This window comes from Falco punctatus (assembly GCF_963210335.1).
Source record: "Falco punctatus genome assembly, chromosome: Z".
NCBI classification, from domain to species: Eukaryota; Metazoa; Chordata; class Aves; order Falconiformes; family Falconidae; genus Falco; species Falco punctatus.
In genome coordinates, this window is record NC_137586.1 from 69,039,078 (window position 1) to 69,060,030 (window position 20,953).

The following is a 20,953-nucleotide window of genomic DNA, read 5'->3' on the forward strand; positions in this document are numbered from 1 at the left end:
AGATTCCTGCATGCTGCCAGCACAAAAATAGCAGCCCTCTCTGGATTTTATGTCTTTGCTTTGTTACAGTCTGGATCACACTTGTTTTCAAAACAACCTTCAACAGACATAAATACACCTGTCATCGGAAACAAATACGCCTGAAATGATTAACTGATACTTCCCGGCAGTAACCCCCATACCTCTGTAATAGCACTTAAAAAAATGAGCAGGGATCACAGAGGGGAAACAACAGCATGCAAGACATTAGCTATGTGCCTCACTCACTATTTTTTCAACTTTACGCTAGTGGATTACTTTCTTAAGCACTCTGGGGACAGAGACAGCAAAGAACAGCTTTTGTTGGCAAAGGCAGGCAGTTTCTCACACATGGTTCTATTTTCCATGGCTCATCCAGCAAATTGTACGCTAAGCCTAAAAAAACAGCAAGGAACAAGTCCATCCAAGGGGGGGCTGAGTAGAGCAGATTTCACATCCCTGTGTGCTGGCAGTCTAGCAATGGTGTTGGGAACTTGACTAGCAGCTGGTGGGAAGCGTCCCATGCCAGGGAGGCATGAGCAGCAAGATCCTCAGTGCTGCCCAGGGAGTGAAGAGCCCCGTTCCCGGCCAGGCCACCTAGGCCTACACGCAGCCAGGAGAGACACTGTCAGCATTATTAATCTTCCAGCATGAACTGAAACGTCAAGACTTTTGGTCTCGGCCAGAGTCCAGGCGGCACAGATGAACTGCCACAGCTACCCTTTGTGTGTTTAAAGGACAGCTGTCTCACGTCCCCCCTCACCACTGGAGGGCTCTGCCTGCTACGCATTTTTCCAATTCTTAGTCCGTAATTAAGGCAGTCAAGACATCTATTAATTCCCTTACCAATGAAATATTACTTTATGCAGTGTCATTCTTTCACACACAACGACACTGTTGAAATACAGAGCTCACAATAGCTTAAGGCTTGCAAACAGAAGGTAAGATCCCTGGTTTGCATCTGCAAACCTGCTCGTGCAAAGCAGGCCAGGGAACTGTTCCACATCCATGCCGGGCCAGACCAGCAGTCCAACCTGTCTGTGCCACTGCAGGGAATCTCCTGACATCCCGATGAGTGAGGGACAGTAGGTGGACTGCAGCTTTGTGGGAAGCCAGCTGGAAAACTCTTGAGGTCTGTATTCAGGCTGTGAAATGCTCAAACGAGGGTTATGCTGGAGGCACAGACCATATTTCTAAGACACTAGAAGCTCTTCATAGACTGAAAAGCCAGCTTGCAGAGTCACTATGCAGGTTAACATACATTAGTGTGCTTGCCTTGACGTTACGCTTACTGAGGTGGCCGCCCTGTTTCAAGTGCGGCTATTTTGAAGGACACAACATCCCCTCACTCCCTTTAGTTCCCATAACTAACAGCCTCTCCTGAGAGAATACTGGTCCCAATCTTTTTGATGCTTTCTCCCTCAAGCGTTCTCTCAGCCTTCCTGGCCAGGCCAGCACTGTATTTGGCTCATCAGTAATTCTCCTTCCATAAACACTGTGTGAGGCTTGTGCTACGTCACGGGCCGTAAGACCAGCACCCGCTCCAGCCCACCCGCCTAACGGGCACAGGCAGGCTGCCGGGCCTCCAGCACCGCCGAGGCCGCGCTCCCCGCGCCCGCCGCTCCGGGGGCACCAGCTCGGCCCCGGCGGCTCCGGCCGCCCCCCAGCCTGCCCCGGCCCCCCGGCCGAGCCCCAGGCCGCAGCGCCCCCCCGCGGTGAGGGCCCGCCACGGCCGGGGCGCCCCGGTGCGCACGCGCGCCACCCGCTCCCGCCCCGCGGCCCGCCACGTTCCGTACGCCTGGGCCGGGAGGGCGGGGCGGCCCCGTGCCGTGTAGCGTGGACCGGAAGCGGAAGCGCGCAAGGTCGGAAGTCGTATTGGAGGAGGCGGCGGGTTCTCCGTGAGCGGTAGCGGCGGTTCAAGATGTCGATCGAAATCGAGTCCTCCGAGTGTGTATGGCGGCGCTGGGGAGGGGTGCCGGCCCCGGCCCCGGTGTCGGTCCTGGTGGCGGGGTGGTGGCGGGAGAGGACGGGGAGGCCAGGCCGCCGCGGGGGCCGCTGCGGGGGCCGCTGCGGGGCGGTGCCGCCGTGGGGAAATGGCTGTCCCTGAGGTGGTCTGGGGATTGGGGGCCGTCGCGGGGCTGGCGGGAGGGCCCGCTTCTCCACGGCTGGGCGCCTGGGCGGGAGGAGGCTGCGGCAGCCGTGGAGGAGGACGGGGAGCGGTAACCGGTGGGGCTGGTGCCGTGACTGCCTGCTGTTCCCCTGCAGTGTGATCCGGCTAATCATGCAGTATCTGAAAGAGAACAGCCTCCACCGAGCCCTCGCTACCCTTCAGGAGGAAACCACTGTATCCCTCAACACTGTGGACAGTATTGAGAGCTTTGTGGCTGACATCAACAGTGGGCATTGGGACACAGTGCTGCAGGCCATACAGTCGCTGAAGCTGCCCGACAAGACTCTTATTGATCTCTACGAGCAAGTGAGTGAGGGCAGGCTGTGTATGGACTTTTCTGATCTGGCTGGAAGCTCCCTTCTGGGGTTTTCCACTTACCCTTGGCTAATGCAGATGCTTATCTCTTGATGCAGGTTGTGCTGGAGTTGATTGAGCTCCGGGAACTAGGTGCTGCCAGGTCTCTCCTGAGACAAACAGATCCCATGATCATGCTAAAACAAACACAGCCAGAGCGGTACATTCACCTCGAAAACCTTCTGGCCAGATCTTACTTTGATCCTCGTGAGGTATGTTATGCTCTTGCTAGAGACTTGGCAATGCCACCTTGCATGGCCCCAAGCATTGGTCCAGGCTGCTAATGGCTTGTGGCATCTTTTCTTTTCCATACTGGGAGTGAGACTGCAGCTTCCCAGTTTGATGATTTTACATGCTTTATGAAGTGTTTGGCAAATGATGTGTAACACTTGATCACAAGGCAGCAGAGTAGTGGTTTTGAAGTATACTTCTGGTGGAAATTTGGGGATTTATACGTGTATCCTGCCACAGGATCTGTGCCTTGCTTTTCCTGTCTTGTATGTGGAACAAAATGTGCGTTTTGTAAATTAAATTGCTGTTGTGTAATAACAAGGCATTATTTCTGGTTAGGTCAGTCTGACATTTTTAGTGAAAGCATATCCCAAATGTTTCAAGCGTTCATGTTTAAAGAGAAGGGCAATTTTGAAGGCCTGATAAAACATTGATCTGGAAGGGGCTTCAGTTCAGAGCAAAGAATGTTTTAATGGAAAATAGTTTAGAAGAATCACTTAATAAAAATAATTTCTCTCTAGGCATACCCAGATGGAAGTAGCAAAGAGAAGCGGAGAGCTGCTATTGCACAAGCTTTAGCGGGAGAAGTCAGCGTGGTACCTCCATCTCGTCTTATGGCGTTGTTGGGACAGGTAATCATTGAAAAATGTTTTAGTAGCTATGTCAGTTTCTGTAGATCTTTGCTGTGTGAAACTGATTATGATGTAGTTCATTCTCACAGTCTATAAAAGTAAAGATCAGGTATTGCACATTTACATGTGATATAGTTAAAAACTGTATTTTCTCCATGTGGCATGGACTTAGCCATTGCAGGAAAAGTCAGCACTCCAGCAGTAGATTTTTTCCCATAGAATAAATACTTGGTGCATAGAGAAGGTTATTTTCAAAATACCTGGTAATATACACTGTTTCCATTGTTGTACTTACAACATTTTTGGTTCTGAAAGTGTAGTCATTGATACTTTCTGCAGACAGTATTTCCTGTATTTTGCTGGTTTATGGTTTACATCTTGCTTTTAAGTATGCCAGGTAAATACTCTTGGCGTAACAGGTATGTCCTGTGACTGAAGACAGCTCCCTGATGAAGGGGTTGTATAACATTCTGTCTTTTGATTGAAGTTCACTTATGCCTTCCAAGAAAGCTTAGATGTCATTTTTAATTTTAATGTATACGGTTCTAAGCAAATAGACAGTAGCTCAGGTAGTTTAAATCAACACACAACTGAACCCACACTATGTACGTGCTGTATACTGCATACTGAAGGTAGAATGAGTAGGGTGGGCCTGAGTCATTCTCACTTTCAGAAAACATTTGGGGATAATGTTTTATTCTCTTTATGGTGATGAGTTAGGAGGAGTAATCTGCTAAGTCTTGTTTCAAGTAACTGCAGTATATTTGTCTCAAACTGTACAGTTAGTAAGGGTACAAGAAACTGTTGCTGTATTGTGTTAATTAGAAGCAAGTTTTGATGAGGAGGATGTATGTTAACTGATACCTAACGATAAGGCTTTCAACTCCTCAAAAGGCACTGAAATGGCAGCAGCATCAGGGCCTGCTTCCTCCTGGTATGACGATTGACTTGTTCAGAGGCAAAGCAGCTGTGAAAGATGTAGAAGAAGAAAAGTTCCCCACACAGCTGAGCAGACATATTAAGGTGATGTTGTGTTTGCTTTTGTGTATTGCTGCAGCTTCTGCAGCTTGTTCCTTCCTGTGCTTTATGTTGGGAGAGAAGAGTAAACCTTCTGAATCCTGTTCTCTTTTTTTATAAATAATTTCCCTCTCTTTCCTGGCCTCCAAAACCGCTTAAGTTTTGATCATGAACTACTGCATACCAGGTCTACTACTGTGATCAGTATCTCCTTTTAAAGGATTTTCTTGTACATGTTTCAAAAGAGAAAGAAAACTGTGCTGTAGTGACATAGTTGTCCTGCAGAACTCACAGTTTGCAGTAGGCAGTTTCCTTCTGCGAAAGCTTTTCAACTTCACCAAGCAGTTCTGTAGAGTGAGAAGTGTTAGTTAGTTCACTGGCTCTACCAGTTCCCACAATGAACAGAAGATAATGTTTTTCAGAAGTCGTAATTAGAACTTGTGAAATCAGTTTGTTGTGTTCAGTAGCAGCTTTGTAAAAATGCTTTATTAGAAAATATTTTGTCTAGCAGCACTGATCTTTGGATTTTTGAGTTTAGTGAAAACTTTTCTATACTTAGTTGTCATGGTCACTTGTATTTAAAAAAATTTAAATCAGAAATTATATATAAAAATACCAGATATTGTCTGTGAAAATTTTAGTGGAGAAACATCATTCCAAGTGAAGCAACTTGTACTACTTCAGAATTTTCTGATGTCTGCTAGATGTATATGTTGGATGCTGGAAAAGAGTTTGTTAACGTACACAATTCACTGCAAAATACAACAGTCCCAACTGTTTCTGTAAGCATGGAATGTTTGATGTAATTTGCACAGATATTATCAGATCAAAAAGAGTGGGGTTTTCTTGTTGTTTTTGGAGTGCTAGTATGTAGGTCTTGACAGGTATTTTTATATCTTAACATTAAATTTGTGAATGCAGATCTCTAGAAAGTACTGTATTTTTGCCACCAGAATGAGACTACAGTTTTGTTTTAATGAGTTGCTGCTTTAAAATTGCTTATTAGGCTTATTTTATGTTCTTCTATAAAACAGTTTGGGCAGAAGTCACATGTGGAATGCGCTCGCTTTTCCCCAGATGGACAGTATTTGGTTACTGGCTCTGTTGATGGTTTCATTGAAGTATGGAACTTCACTACTGGAAAGATTAGGAAGGTAAGTTGCAACTAATTTCACACAGATAGCTCATTGGCTGCAGCATCTGGTTTTATTCCTTGAGATTATTTGTCTGCATTTCTCATTTTGACTGGTAGATCTTCTGCTTTCATTTAGGATCTGAAGTACCAGGCACAAGATAATTTTATGATGATGGATGATGCAGTGCTGTGCATGTGCTTCAGTAGAGATACAGAAATGCTAGCAACTGGAGCACAAGACGGAAAGATCAAGGTACCGATCTTCTTGTACATTATGTTGCTAAAGGTGTTGACCGGAGTCACTTGTGATTGCAGTAATGTTGCAATTCCATATAAAACTAAATTAAATTTAGCATGGCTCAGAAACAGATACATATTATCTCTGTTTTTTAAGACTCTGTGATCTCATAACAAAGTAACCACCTCTGTTTCATTTGCTGTTTCCTCTCCAGGTGTGGAAAATCCAGAGCGGTCAGTGTCTGAGAAGATTTGAACGAGCACACAGTAAAGGTGTTACATGCCTCAGTTTCTCTAAAGACAGCAGCCAAATCCTTAGTGCTTCTTTTGATCAGACAATCAGGTAAATAAACTGGGAATGTGAGCTACAGTGTAGGGGAAAACAAAGTTTTCATATTAAGCAGTTAAAGTTTTGAGTACAGGTTCGTTTGATGTTGGATTCAATCTTTTTGCGTTGAGTTTTAATCCTAATGGGGGAGCATGACTGCTGAGGGTTGGAAAGGAACAGTGTGAATGTTTGGCCTTTTCACCTTGCTTAACTTGCATTATGCCAGGGCTAGAGGCCAAGTTCTTCTTCTGCTTTATTGTCATTTATGTTGATCTTGCACATTTTCTTTATGGGAGACTCCTAGCTTAACAGTAATCTCAATCTTCGAATAACATTTTTTATAATAAGCTTAGGGTAGAAAAGATCTGAGATCACAGTTTGATGTAAATTTTTTTTAAACAGGCTGATCATACTGACTAGCTTTAACAGATGACATGGTAGTTGGTTCCATCCAGTTTATTTTCCTTGTGAAGCAGTATCGTGTGCTCTTCTTGTACTATCTGAAGAAATCTTCTGAGAGCAGCTTTAAGTATTTTGGTGCGTCTTCTCTCTTTCCTCCTGATAGTTGCTGAAGAGCACAAAATTTCCCAAAGTTCCCAAAGTGCACTTGAGAAGTTCCTACAAGGGACCTCCAGGAGCTGAAATTCTGAATGTATATAAGGAAAACCAACTTTTTTTCCCCTTGAGAAAGAAACAGTGCTTGGACAATGCTGAGAGAGTTGGGTCAGGCAGGGGGTGAATCTCAGCCCTTGAAGACTTTCTTAGACCATGAGTGACTTGGAAGTTGGTGCTGCTTTGAGGAGAGCAGTGGAACAGAGATCTTCTGAGGTATCTTCCAGCCTGTGTTATTCTGTGGTTCTCTGACATGTACCGCTGTTCTTGGAATCTGTTAGAGAGAAATCATGTGTCCAGATGGTTTATGCATTTACGCTGGTGAAAGAAAAAAATTTTCAGTGATGAAAAACAGCCATAGAAATAGGATCATTTTTCTCTTCAGTCCCTAAAGGTAATTCCAGTTTCTCCAGGCTGTCTCTGCGTTCTGCCTTTGGGCATGGGAATTCTTTCCCTTTTTCATGTGAATCATCCCTTGCTCTGTAGCACCAGCACCATGTCTGGCTATGAGCTGTGGGGTTTTTTTTAAACCAATATGTAGTTCAATTTCCCAGTGTCTGTGGCATTCCTTTTGGGCAGTGAAACTGTTCAGGACGATGAAGACCCACAAGCTGAGATCTTGGCAACCCAGGAAGGGGAGTTGAGTCCTTCTACAGGCTTTGAGTTGCTTTGGAGCACACTCCAGTTACTGTAGTTCAGCAAGTTGGTAGGGTTTTTAGCTCAGTTACAGTGGTTGGATAGGAGGTCTGTCTGTGGAAAATCCAAGGAAGTACATCCATCTTAATGTGGATGGGCTAAACTGAACAAACTTCGCATTACCTGACACTTCCCATGTGCTAAGACTTACATGCGTACAGTTGCTGCAGCTTTTCTGGTGTGCAGATCATCTGTTGAGCAACAGCATGATAAAGCAGTGGATCGCTGTGGGACAGGTATGAAGGTGGTTAGGCTTGCATCTGTGCTTTGAGAAAGCTCAAGTGTCTGGGCAACCTGTGTAAGGCAGACTAAACATAAATTATAAAGTATTTTAGAATGTACCTCTAGGGTGTCGCGACGGAGGGAAGACACAGTCACTCAATATGAGTGATCAGCAGACTTCGTTTATTGTCTCTTACAGTCACCTTTTATGCCTTGTTATAATTAGCTCATACATATTACAAAAGTTAAGCTCATTATTGGTTAGTTGCCTAAATACCAAGCCCGCCCCTAGTTTCTCTTCTGTAGTTATCTGTTCCCACCTGCAACATTCTTTTCCCACCGCAATCTTCCTGTTATTGTGTAACAAGAACAGCCAAGGATAGTGCATTTTGCTTTACTTCAGATAAGCTGAGAGCGATGTGCATTTTTGTCCAGCCAGCTGGACTATGCCTATGTGACCCTTTTCAGCTAGCCAGTTATCCACACTAGGGGTCTTTGGTCTAGTAATCTTTACAAAGCACAACCAACCTTTTGGCTAGGGCAGCTTGCTCACAGCCTTGTCCAGATGAGCTCTCAACTTCTCTGGGTGAAGACTGCACTGCTGCTCTTGGCACCTGTCCTAAGGCTGTGCAAGCCTCTTGGAGAAAATCCTGTTTGGATTTGGAAAGACCTTTTGGTTTTGTTTTTTTTTTACTTTACAACTTGTGCCCTTTGCCTCAAGTCCTTTAGCTGTGTACCTCTGAGAAGAATCTGATTCCACTTACTCTGTAAAAGCTAGCTAGGTGATGATGTTAACCAAAGAGTTAGAAGTTTTTCAGGTATTTAGTAAAGATTGAGATAGCCTCTTTTTTATTATTTTTTTTTAATTAAGGATCATTGCAGGGTGAATAAAAGCAAGAATGAAAGTTCATTGTAACTTTCAATACTGGTTAATAGTGACAAAAATACTCAAATTCGGTTCTAATCTAAGCTACCAGATGAGTGGCAACCTTGTCAAACCCTTGTTCCTGCAGTTCTTAGCATCTGGAAAGCATTGCTTAACATTTGTGTAGTGCAGTAATGATGCTGCACCTATTTGGTGTCTTGTTAACTGAGTGGAATTTGCTTACTGCTGGGCAGGTTTGGTTTCAGACAAAGCTCTTCTGTTGCTATGCAGACACATTGGTGCAGTTGAAAGCAGCTTAGATCAGTTCTGACTAGTTTAGTTGGTTTTCTTCTTTGGCGTTACTCTAAATAATAATTTGTTTTGTTTAACTTTTTTGTCTACAAGGAAGACAGCAGTTAGATGCTCCTGAACTTTCACTTTTCTGGGGTGAGCACACCTGGTCCTTTCAGCCTCTCCTTCTGCATATGTGGTCCAGCCCTCTGGCCATCTGTGTCCAAAACTATAGACACAGCCCTCTAGAAGGGGCTACACCTCTGCCAAGTAGGGAAGAACCTTGATCTGCAGACTGTGCCTCTACTAATGCATCTGGTGTGTGGCTGGGTTTCTGCAATGCCACAGCACACTGCTGGCTTTCACTTCATTCTCCCCAGGGCCTGCCATGTTCTTTACTGCAGATCTCTGCAGCTGGTCAGCCCCCAGATGATTCTGATGCCTGAGATGGTTCTGCAATCTGTTCTCAATATCATGAGGTTTCTCTCAGTCCATCAGTCCAGTTTGTCAAGGTTTCCAGCTTTCTAATCTGTCTTTTCAAAACTTGAGTTGCAGTATATGGGCCTTATATTGGGAATCAGTTTGATCCACTGCTTGATAACTGTATGCTTTATGTTTAATTGAATGTAATATGTTTAATAGCTCTAGGCTCGTGCCTGTACTGTAGACCGCAATGGTATCAATGGTGCTGCTTTAGATGATAAAGAAGAGATGTGTGGATCTGTAGGCAGCTGCACAGTTGAATAGGCATTACAAAACATCTTAATGAGAAATGTTAATCTGTTTAAATTATGATATATATGAACTATAGCATAAGCATTTTAATTGAAATTATGTAAGGTTGGATGTTGAATCAAGGACAGCAAGCTTCAAATGGAATAAGGAATTTCATTCTCAAGGCTGCAGACATGCTTGAAAACCCTATTTCGGTAGCCAGTAGATACTACAGTTTAAGGCTGATACAGATTAGCAGTATAATTTCCTTTTAGATGACTGAGCAAACTCTTTGCAGAATTGCACAGTAAGAGGCAATGGCAGCAGCTTGTAAAAGAGAAAAAAATCTGGCTGAGTGTAAGAAGAGAATTTTTCTTAAGTCATCTGGACAAGGCCTTAGTTAAGGCCCTGAGCCAGCTGACCTCAAAGTTTAAGAGTCTGTTGGACCAGAGACTTTCAAACTTAAATCTGTAATTTTTTGGTTTTTTTCAGCTTCATAGTTTCCCCTTTCGTAGTCCTATCTTTTAATACATACAGTGTGTACTACATACAGGTACTTGAGGCTGAGGACTAATGGTATTTCCTTAAGCTTTTCAGAGTAACACATAATGCCTTTGATGGAAGGGGCTTGTGATAAAGACTTACAGCTTGTGTTTTTTTTAGCATTTTATTTTGTTGCCTGTCAAAGAGTATCACAGATTTAAAATACGGTGAAGCCAGGGGGTGTTTCAGACTACCTCAGTTGCTTACTCGTTTGTGACCTCTGTTGTGTGACAGGATTCATGGTTTAAAATCTGGGAAGACTTTAAAGGAATTCCGTGGACATTCTTCATTTGTTAATGAAGCTACTTTTACTCAGGATGGCCACTACATTATCAGTGCATCCTCTGATGGCACAGTGAAGGTAAGATAGCATTTACCCTTTGTAAATAACACATTCAGACTCATTCAGTGTCTTTCTGCTTGTGAACTTTGCTGTAGATTGGTGTAAAGGAGAACTGATTAAGTTTCATATTTTGCTTACAGACTGCTGCAGAGCCTGTTTCTGCTGTATTGATGAAAGGAGAGCATCAGTGCAGTACTTACCTGCCTGCTCCTGCTTTATTCTAGAAACAGAATTGACTGTGACACCTCTTGTTCTAGAGTGTGGGAATTCCCTTGTCTGAAGTAATGGCTTTTCTTGCTTATGGTGTATGGCACCTGTCTGTTTACTGGTGCATAGGAGTGCCTCACCATGTAAATTGGGTAATATAGCATTAATGATACTGGTTGTAGAAGTGATAGGTTTGGCTTCCAGTCTTGGCATAGAGTGGAATTACTCCATGTATAGTAGTTAAGAGGAATAAATCATTGTTGTATACAGGGCATTTCTGAGTACTAATAAATAAATTAATATAGAGACAGCTACATGAAGCAGGGGATCGATACAGGGCATTGATGCAGTGCATGGGGAGTGGGTAAACAGATCTGGTTTATATATGTGGCCTAGGAGAGAGTGATAGATTTTGCTCATATTAAATGGGGCGTTACTTCAAACTTGCACTCTTTGCTAGACTGCCCCAGTCATAGGGATAGCATAAGAATGTGGTATATTTCTATTGTACTAGTACATAAACAGCAAAAGTATTCCACAGAAGGTGAGTTACATTTAATTTTAAATATTAATCAGGCAGTTCCATTTGCTGTTTCTAACAGCTAGAACAGCCTAGTGTTAAGCCTGAAGCAGCTGTGAGCTAGAATGTCTCTCCCACTAATACCAGTGAGGCTTGCTTTTTCAGCAATTTTTCTTTTTTGGTGTCTGTCTTGTGTAAGGCAAATAGCATGTTGCAGAGGCTGCACATATATTCATAGATGCCAGCTAAAACCAGAAAGCCAGTCTGGACTCACCCCTCAGGGAATATGCTTAATGAAAGGGAGCCAGGCTGAATTTGGATAATGGAAATTCACTTTCAGTTCAGTTATAGTGAAATTGTTTGTGGTGTCCACACGTGAAAACAGATGTGATAAGTAATTTTTCCCTTCAGGAGCCTTAAAAAATCTGAATCCTGTACTCTGAATCAGCTAATTTTTGTTTGATTTTTTTAAAGCTAATTGGTTTTATTTTTCATACTAGGTTTGGAATGTGAAGACAACAGAGTGCTCAAACACCTTCAAATCTCTTGGCAGTACTGCTGGGACAGACATTACAGTGAACAGTGTCATTCTGCTGCCTAAAAACCCAGAACACTTCGTTGTGTGCAACAGATCGAATACAGTTGTCATTATGAATATGCAAGGACAAGTATGTGATCTTACTGGTGTCCTTTCAAGTCTCTTTCTCTCTGTCATTTTAAGAGTTCCAAAAATGTAGTTAATAACATACCATTGGGTTAAACCTAATTTTTCCAGTTTACTTGCATGACAAACTATCATAAACCCAGGTTTATAGAACAGCTTGATTGCAGAAAGCAATTGCAGCTATGGAGAGATGCTGTGTTCTAAACATAGTTAGTACTGCCTAAATATTTGCCCTGATCATAGTAATGATGTACTGCAGTTTAATCATGCCAAATATTTTGGGGGGTATCTTTACAGATTGTAAGAAGTTTTAGCTCTGGTAAGAGAGAAGGTGGTGACTTTGTCTGCTGTGCACTTTCACCTCGTGGTGAATGGATCTACTGTGTTGGTGAAGACTTCGTGCTGTATTGCTTTAGCACAGTGACTGGCAAGCTGGAGAGAACTCTGACTGTAAGTTCTTGGCTTTAAAACTCTGCAAAAGCTAAACACAAGGATGGTCTAATTGTTATTTACAGGGTCCATAAGGATAAGTCTCGTACCAAGGATTTTCACCTCTAGCAGCCATGATTGGTAATGAATGCATTCCAGAACACTTGGCTGTAGCATGTCTCTAGGTTTTTTTTAGAACCATTTAAATTTTAAAAGTTATGAAGATGTTAACCTGCCATGCCAAGAGTGAATTGGTTCAGACTTACTTGAAATGGAGCATGTCTTGACCTGGGCTCCACCTGATGTAGAATCTGACCAATTTAAATCAGATTTAAAGCTGTCAAGCTTAAATTTGCCTTGGATTAAAGTAAGGAGGAATAGCAGCTTGAATGTCCACATTTAATGGGGAATACTTAGATCTCATGGATTTCAGTGAATGTCAACCTTCACTGAACCTTCCCTTGCCTAGCAAAAAGCAACTGCTACATCACAAAAATTGTTTGCAACTGGAACTTAACATTGTGTGTGTGGGTACCTTCCTCTGCTTTTGCTGTATACACAAAGCATGCTGAACCTCAGTCCACCTTTCCTTGGGTTCTTGTTTGAAAAGGATATTTGGCTTGAATCTGCTAAAAGAAGAATCTCCTGATACATCTTTCTGCTTATTCACTAGGTTCATGAAAAAGATGTCATTGGCATTGCTCATCACCCCCACCAGAACCTGATTGCCACTTACAGTGAAGATGGCCTCCTCAAGCTCTGGAAGCCATAGCTTGATTTTACAAGGACCTAAGAAATGTGCCTGTTAGTTGCAGGTTATTGGTGTTTGTGCTTTAACAAGGTCTGAATGCACAGAGTGTGATATTTGCTCCATTTTCTGTTCAGGTTTCCAGAGAATGAAATTTTTACTATTTTATCTAAGGTTAGGTAGATTTATGCTTAAATATAGCATCAGTTAAATAGTTGTATTTTTTCCAGAGTTGCTGAAGCAACTTCAGTGACAGTTTTTTAACTGTCTCCTGAAATCTGTTCTCTTCCAACAGTAGTGTTTATAAAAGTTGAACAAGCTGGGAACTATACACACTTACAAGTGGTTGCTGGCTTCCTAGAATACAGTAAAATGCTTTTTTTGAGTGAATTAGCTGAAATGGGAAAGCTTTCTCTTTTCCACTGCTGAAACAAAATCAGAGTTTTCCTGGAATGCAGATGAGGCTTTTCTGTCCTCAGCTTGAAGGTAGAGTGTTTTCTAGTCCTGTTGGTTTTGCTGTGTTCAGATTTCACTGTAATTATTCCGGTTTTTTATGTATGTATTAATATACATACATAATACATGTCACATAGCTTCCTCAGAATGAAACTATTCTTCCCCATCTCCTAGTACTTCCTGCTGTAAACCTGCCTAACATGGCAGTGAGATGTAGGGTGGTTTTTTGGGGGGCGGGTTGTTTGTTTAATTCCTAGTTTTTTTACTTCCTTAGATATGGCAATAAAGTTATTTTTTAGGTAGCAAAGAGGGATTATTTTTTAGGTAGCAAAGAGGGATTATTTTTCCTGCCTGAAAAGACACAGGTGTTTCAGAAACATCTGACAGTAATACATCTGACAAGCTCCACTGGCAGGTAGTTAGTACTTTTGATACAGGAGAAGATCTTGACAATTTTTTTTTAATATTATTTAACTTGTGGTTCACATTGCTTTCGGATTACACAGAACTGCTAATCCTCAATGTAAACTGTATCTTACGTTGTTCTTTAGAAGAAGAGTAGTTGTAGCAAATAGAACTGTCAGAATCCTGAATGTTTAAAGATTGAAATAAATTCGGCAGCTTAAAACTGAGAAAATCTGTCATTTCTTATGCTTTTTATTCAAGAGTTTGAGTTCCTTGCATCAAGTACTCAAAAACGCAACATGTGCTATTACTTACAAACAGGCAATGGTAAAACTTAACTCTTGGGCTGCAGCTGTGATTTGTAAAATAGTTAGCAGGTGCCATAAAAGTACAATGGTAATCATAAAAATGTTATTTTTTTTTAAATGTGTTGATCTTTTGTAATGTAATCTAGGAAGACATGTTATCTCTGGAGAATCGGCCAGGTATTACACCAGTGACCTGTATGTAGGACTTGAACAAGGCAACATCTAGTGCTGTAACTAATCATATTAAAGAAAACGTTATTCACCTGTGGGCCTTGCTTTATTCTTGAATTATTTAGCTTGAAGCTGTTGAGTTCTGTCATACATGGAGGAGTGCAGAACGCTTTGCTGGGGGGAGCGCCATGTAGTGAAAGTCTCATGGGTCAGTCAGTTCATCCTCCTGTTGCTGAACTGAGGATCAATGAGTTTCAGCCTTGCTTGGGCAGAATCCAGCTCCCTGTCTGTGTATTTTGCAGAATGTATGTGAAGGAGCTACTGCTATTGCAGCATAAAATGAGTGCCCTTAGGTTCTTGCAGTTACGCAAGTGGTGGATGTAACGTCCTTTTTTTAATGTTATTGGAACAGGTGCGTCTGTAGATGCGGGATATAGTCTTGCTCTGATATCACTACCTGCTTGCCATCTGCAAGGGAAAATCAAACCCTCCCTTGAGTCCTAGACATAGACTGACCAACTGAAAACTGAAGACTTGATCTTAAAACGAAAAGATCCTTTGTGAATGTCTTTGTAAAGCAGCCAAATTCTCGTGAGGTCTGAGGAGGCTAGGCATCTCCATGGGTGCCTGCCAGCCCCTATGAATCCATGATTCTGCATGTTGCTGAGGATTTTGAGCCATGACCTCGGGTGAGGGGACCTGCCTCTGATTTAATTGCAGCTTGGTAACACCAGTGTTCAGTCTGTGATAAGAAGAGAAAGAAAATACGTTGTCGTGGTTTAACCCCAGCCAGCAACCAAGTACCAGACAGCCCTTGCTCATTCCCCCTCACGCAGAGGGATGAGGAGGAGAATCCGAAAGGAATGTAAAACTCAAGAGCTGAGATAAGAACAATTTAATAGGTAAAGCTGAACACCCAAGCAAAGCAGAGCAAGGAATCCATTCACCACTCCCCACGGGCAGGCAGGTGTTCGGCCATCCCCAGGGAAGCCGGGCTCCGTCACGTGTAACGGTTACTTGGGAAGACAAATGCCATAATGCCAGATGTCCCCCCCTTCCTTCTTCTCCCCCAGTTTATATACTCAGCATGGCGTCATATGGTATGGAATATCCATTTGGCCAGTTCATGTCACCTGCCCTGGCTGTGTCCCCTCCCCATTTCCCGTGCCCTTCCAGCCCTCTCGCTGGCAGGGCCCAAGGAACTGAAAAGTCCTTGACTGAGTATAAACATCACCCAGCACCAACTCAAACCATCAGTGTGCTGTCAGCATTGTTCTCACATCAGAACCAAAGCACAGCACTGCACCAGCCGCTAGGAAGAAAATTAACTCTATCCCTCTAAAATCCAGCTGAAACCAGGACAGAGATTTCTAGAAAAGGTGATGCTAATGTCTGTTATAAATGCTCTTCAAGTACAGATTTTCTTCACTTTCTGTAGTGTCTACATGGGTTTTGAGGGGTCCTTCTTAAGCATGGTTGCTCCATCTCCAGTTGCTGTTGATGATGCAGGCTCCAGTGTGTTCACTGGATAGCTATAAATAAATCCTACAACCTTCTGTATTATGGTGACTTGTGAGAGACAGGGTGAGCAAACTTGGATCTGAAACCAGAGGGAAAAGCATAGGCTTTAGGTGAATCCTGAGGAGAAAGGTGGCTAAATGCTTTACTTCAGGGGCAGAGGAGGAATCAGATGGGGGAAATCCTTGGCTCCTGATGGAGCAAGATACAAGGAGATAGATGCTGCTGAACTTTTTTCATAACAATTTTACCAGGTGCTGCTTGCATTATGAAATGGGGTAATGAAGCACTCTTCAGTTTTTGTGTGTCCCTTAGCCTATAAAACTGCTCCTGGTGTAGAACCAACTGACACTGCCTCTGCTTTGTTGGGAAGGGAATGGCATTTGCTTGTCTTCCCAGCAGGCATGTGCTGCTGCCAACTAGTTAAGCCTTTCCTGTCTTCACAAATTAGAAGCTTTGTAAGCCAAATCAACAAAGAAGCATTCTTCCAAGTTTTTTTCACAGAACAACAGGATGTCAGGTTGGAAGGGTTGGAGGCTCCATCACCTCTGGGCAACCAGTGCCAGTGCTCAGTCACCCTCACGGTGAATAACTGTTTCCTGATGTTCAGAGGGAACCTCCTGTGTTTCAGTGTGTGCCCACTGCCTCTGGTCCAGTCACTGGGCACCACTGGAAAAAGCTTGGCTCCATCTTTTTGCATCATCACTTTGGGTATTTATACACCCCTTGAGCCTTCTGTTCTCCAGGCTGAACAGGCCCAGCTCTCAGCCTTTCCTCATAAAATAGATGTTCCAGTCCCTTCAGCCACTGGACTCTCTCCAGTATGCGCATGCCTCTTGTACTGGGGATCCCAAACCCAGTACTCCAGGTGTGGCCTCACCAGTGCTGAGTAGAGGAGAAAGATTACCTCTGTCAGCCTGCTGGCAACCAGGATACCATGAGCCTTCTTTCCAAAAACAGTACATTGCTGGCTCATGTTCCAATGTGCTGTCCACCAGGACACCCCAGGTTCCTTCTCTGCCCAGCTGCTTTTCAGCTGGGTAACTCCCAGCATGTACTGGTGCCTGGGATTATTCCTTGCACTTCCCATTGCTAAGCTTCAACAATGTTCCTGTCAGACCATTCCTCCAGCTTGCTGAGGCCCCTCTGGGTGGTAGCATGACTCTCTCGTATGAGGTACTTCTCCTAGTTTTGTGGTGTCTGCAGGCTCATGGAAGGTATATGCTATCCTATCACCCAGATCATTACTTGAGATATTTAACAGGACTGCAGCCAGTACTGACCACTGGGGTACACTGCTATTCACTGGCCTCCAACTAGACTTTGTTCCACTGATCACCACCCTCTGGGCCTGGCCATTCAGCCAGCTTTCAATCCACCTCAACCATCCCATACACCAAGTGCTTCTCTGTGCGTATCTTATGGGAGACTATGTCAAAGGCCCTACTGAACTCTAGGTAGACAATAGCCACTGCTTTCACTTCAGCTACCAGGCCAGTCATTCCATCATAAAAGTTTATCAAGTTGGTCAAGAATGACTTCCTCTTGGTGAAACTGTGCTGACTACTGTTGATGATGTTCTTGTTGATGTGTTTGGAAATGTTTTCCAGGTTTAGTTGTTCCATCACCCTCCTAGGGATTGAGGTCAGGCTGACAGGCCTTTAGTTCCCTGGACCTTCCTTGCCTTCCTTGAAGACAGGAGTGACATTTGATTTCCACGTGTCTTTGGGCACTTTCCCCCATTACCATGATCAATCAAAGATTATCTGAGCAGCCTTGCAATGACATCTGCCAGCTCCCACAGCACTTGAGGGTACATCAGGGTCCATGGACTTAGGTATTATTTAAATATATATATATATACTTAAGTATAACTTAGGTATATACAGGACTTAAGTCTTCCCTGACCTGATCCTCTTCCACCAAGGGTATATTTTCCTTGCTTCAGACTTTCCCCTTGGTCTCAGGGGCCTGAAGGCCAGTGTTGCTAGTGAGACTGAGGTGAAGAAGACATTCAGTACCTCAACCTTTTCTGTGTTCTATGTAATCAGGTGCCCCATCTCATTAAGCAATGAGCCCACATTTTCCCTAGCTTTCCCACCTATGTATTTATGGAAGCACTTGTTGTGTTTGACATCCCTGGCCAGATACAACTCCAATTGAACTTCAGCTTTTATAACTTTACCTCTGGATGCTTGGACAACATCTTTGCGTTCCTCCCAACTTACCTATCCTTGCTTACACTCTCTGCATGCTTCCTTCATGTGTTTGAAATAACCCAGCTGTTCCTCGTTCATCCACACAGACCTCCTGGCATCTCTTTGAGCACTATAATAGTGCCCATGTTACCTTGTAAGAGAACATGGAACCTGGCATTTATCTGTGGTTTGGGAAAATGATGGCTTAAATCAAAACTTGCTTCTCCCAGTGTGACTTACTAATGATTTAAGCACCAATCAATCACAAATGGAAACAGGACCATGTCTTCCCGGATGAAGTTCCTAATGAAAAAGTTGTAGGACAAGTTGCTTGCTTGCTTGACCTTGTGTCACACTGCAAGCTTAAAGCAGATTTGGGATCACTGAGTTTACTCCCCTGGGTGGAGCAAACTTCTTGCATTACTGCCCGGTGGTGGGTACACAAAACAGAGGGAGAAGAGGACTGTTAGGGCTCCAGAGTCTTACAGGCAGAATCAAAAGCAGCAGGAGAAGCAAAGTAAGTGTTACCCAGCCCCACGCAGCGCTACAGGCTGGGGCAGAGCGGCTGGAAAGGGCCTGGTGGGAAAGGGCCTGGGGGTGCTGGGTGACGGCCGGCTGGGCAGGAGCCAGCAGTGTGCCCAGGGGGCCCAGGCGGCCAGCAGCACCCTGGCTGGTGTCCCCAGCAGGGTGGCCAGCAGGACCAGGGCAGTGACCGTCCCCCTGCACTGGGCACTGCTGAGGCCGCCCCTTGAACCCTGTGTTCAGGTCTGGGCCCCTCTCTGCAAGAGGGACGTAGAGGGGCTGCAGCGTGTCCAGAGACGGGCAGCGGGGCTGGGGAAGGGGCTGGGGCACAGGTCTTGTGGGGAGCCGCTGAGGGGGCTGGGGGTGTTCAGTCTGGAGGCTCAGGGGGGACCTTGCTGCTCTCTACAGCTGCCTGACAGGAGGCTGTGGGCGGGTGGGGGTTGGTCTCTTCTCCCAGGTAACTAGCAACAGGACAAGAGGAAACGGCTGCAAGTTGCACCAGGGGAGGTTTAGATTGGAGATTAGGAAAACTTTCTTCACTGAAAGTGTGGTGAAGCACTGGAACAGGCTGCCCAGGGAGGTGGTGGAATCACCATCCCTGGGGGTATTTAAAAAACATGTAGATGCGGTGCTTAGGGATGTGGTTTAGTGATGGGCTTGGCAGTGCTGGGCTAACAGCTGGACTTGATGATCTTGAAGGTCTTTTCCAACATAAATGATTCTGTAATTCCATGATTCTATGAAAGATGAAAGCAGGCTCTTAAGTTGATTCTATGAAAGATGAAAGCAGGCTCTTAAGTGAGGCTGGAGTGGGCTTTCTCTGTTTCACAGCAAACCTGCTGAATAGTGGAACTGCTAGGTATCTAGGAAAAGCCCAAGTTCTACATGGCTGGCACACAGCAGAATGAATCACTGTAATAACAAGACTATGAGCTTAATGATATGAATTTGGTGTTGAAACTGAAGCACTGGAAGTAATTGCAAACATCAACCATCAGCTCAGGTTATGATAGGTTCGATTACTAGGCTGGTAGTTATGGAAACAGCTATTTTGTGCTACTGTTATCCTCAATTTCTGCAGCTGTCCATTCAGTTCATTCCCCAAAACAGGAAAATGTATCCCACATAAAGCAACAAGAAGTCAGAAAAAAATTGCCTTTTTCCAGTGCTGCAGAATACGATTTGCTGCTTGCTGTAGCTGTATGGTACTCAGAATATCATGGGAGAACTTAAGTCTGGAAGAGGCCACCATAAATTGTACTCGGTGTCTTGCTTGAAGGTCTAAGAGCCAGCTCCTCCTTCTTGCTAGCTCTTGCCTTCATTTGCTAGTGCTTTTTGCTGAATGCTCTACTGCTGCATGTATTTTCTTGGGACGTAGCTTTTTGTGTCAGTCACTAGCTCATTTCAAAACAGAATGATAAACTTGTCATGTTTCCTGATGCATTTGTAGTTAGCATCTTTCCCTGGGCTGCTCCGCCAAGGTTTCTGGAGGCTTTTAGTCAGCCTAGAAACTAGACCAGGCCCATCCTCCAGACCAGGCTGTAGCATCATCAAAGCATGAAGCAGAATTGGCCATCATAGTTGAGAGGAAGTTCAAGAACAGAAACACTACCTCAACTGTGCTGATGCAGTTGTGGGTGTGGTGACTGGCTATGGAATGTTTTTTTATATAATACATAGACATCTGAAGCAAAACCAGGTCCTGTCACCATCCTCAAGGCACTGCACTGAGCTTGGTTTGCCCTAGCTGTTTTGGTCAGTGGTTAAGGGAAAACAAACATGTGCCTAGTGAACTGAAAACAAGTGGCATATTTTAGCTGTTTTGTCTCAAGACAGTTGTGCAGGAGTCTCAGCCCTAGCCAGAGGTAGCATTACTTTTTGTTACTCCCCCTGGGTCAGGTAAACTGTGCTACTGATAAAGCAAAGGGTTCTGCTGGTCACTTTTCTACAGCTCACTGATGAGCTCATTCAAACAGAATTTATGAACACACTTTGCCAACAGCTGAGATGATGGGGCAAAAAAAAAAAGGGAGGGGGCGGGGAAATCACCATTCTGTACCTGAAAGAGAATTACATTTGAGGTAAAAAAAAAAAACCCAGTGGTACCATCTGTCTTTATAAAATGAAACCTAACACACTTGAAAGAGCTAGAGATGTTTTCTAAGGAGACTTTCCACTTTTTCAGGTTAGAATGTGTATTGTCACACAGCAGCTATTTCCAGGAAGAAAACCCAAGTTCTGTTTGTGACACTTTTGCTTCAAAAGAGTATGAAAAGCGTAAGCTCTGTTCCAAGCCAGGTGGTAGAACAAGACTAAACTAACACACTAGAGGTTAAATCTGGACCTGTCTTCTCAGCATATTTTCTGGAAGTTCTTTGCTAACATTTTTCTGTGAATAG

General features: G+C 43.9%; 1 protein-coding gene across 1 annotated transcript; it reads left to right on the plus strand.

The window, feature by feature from the left end:
* The first annotated feature begins 1,825 nt into the window (after positions 1-1,825).
* On the plus strand, positions 1,826-14,413 carry SMU1 (SMU1 DNA replication regulator and spliceosomal factor). Its single transcript, XM_080372985.1, has 12 exons — positions 1,826-1,965; positions 2,284-2,494; positions 2,602-2,754; positions 3,295-3,405; positions 4,300-4,428; positions 5,457-5,576; positions 5,694-5,810; positions 6,010-6,137; positions 10,300-10,426; positions 11,636-11,803; positions 12,097-12,249; positions 12,902-14,413. The coding sequence occupies exons 1-12, from the start codon at positions 1,940-1,942 to the stop codon at positions 12,998-13,000; spliced, it is 1,542 nt and encodes a 513-aa protein (XP_080229111.1). The 5' UTR covers positions 1,826-1,939; the 3' UTR covers positions 13,001-14,413.
* Positions 14,414-20,953: the final 6,540 nt, after the last annotated feature.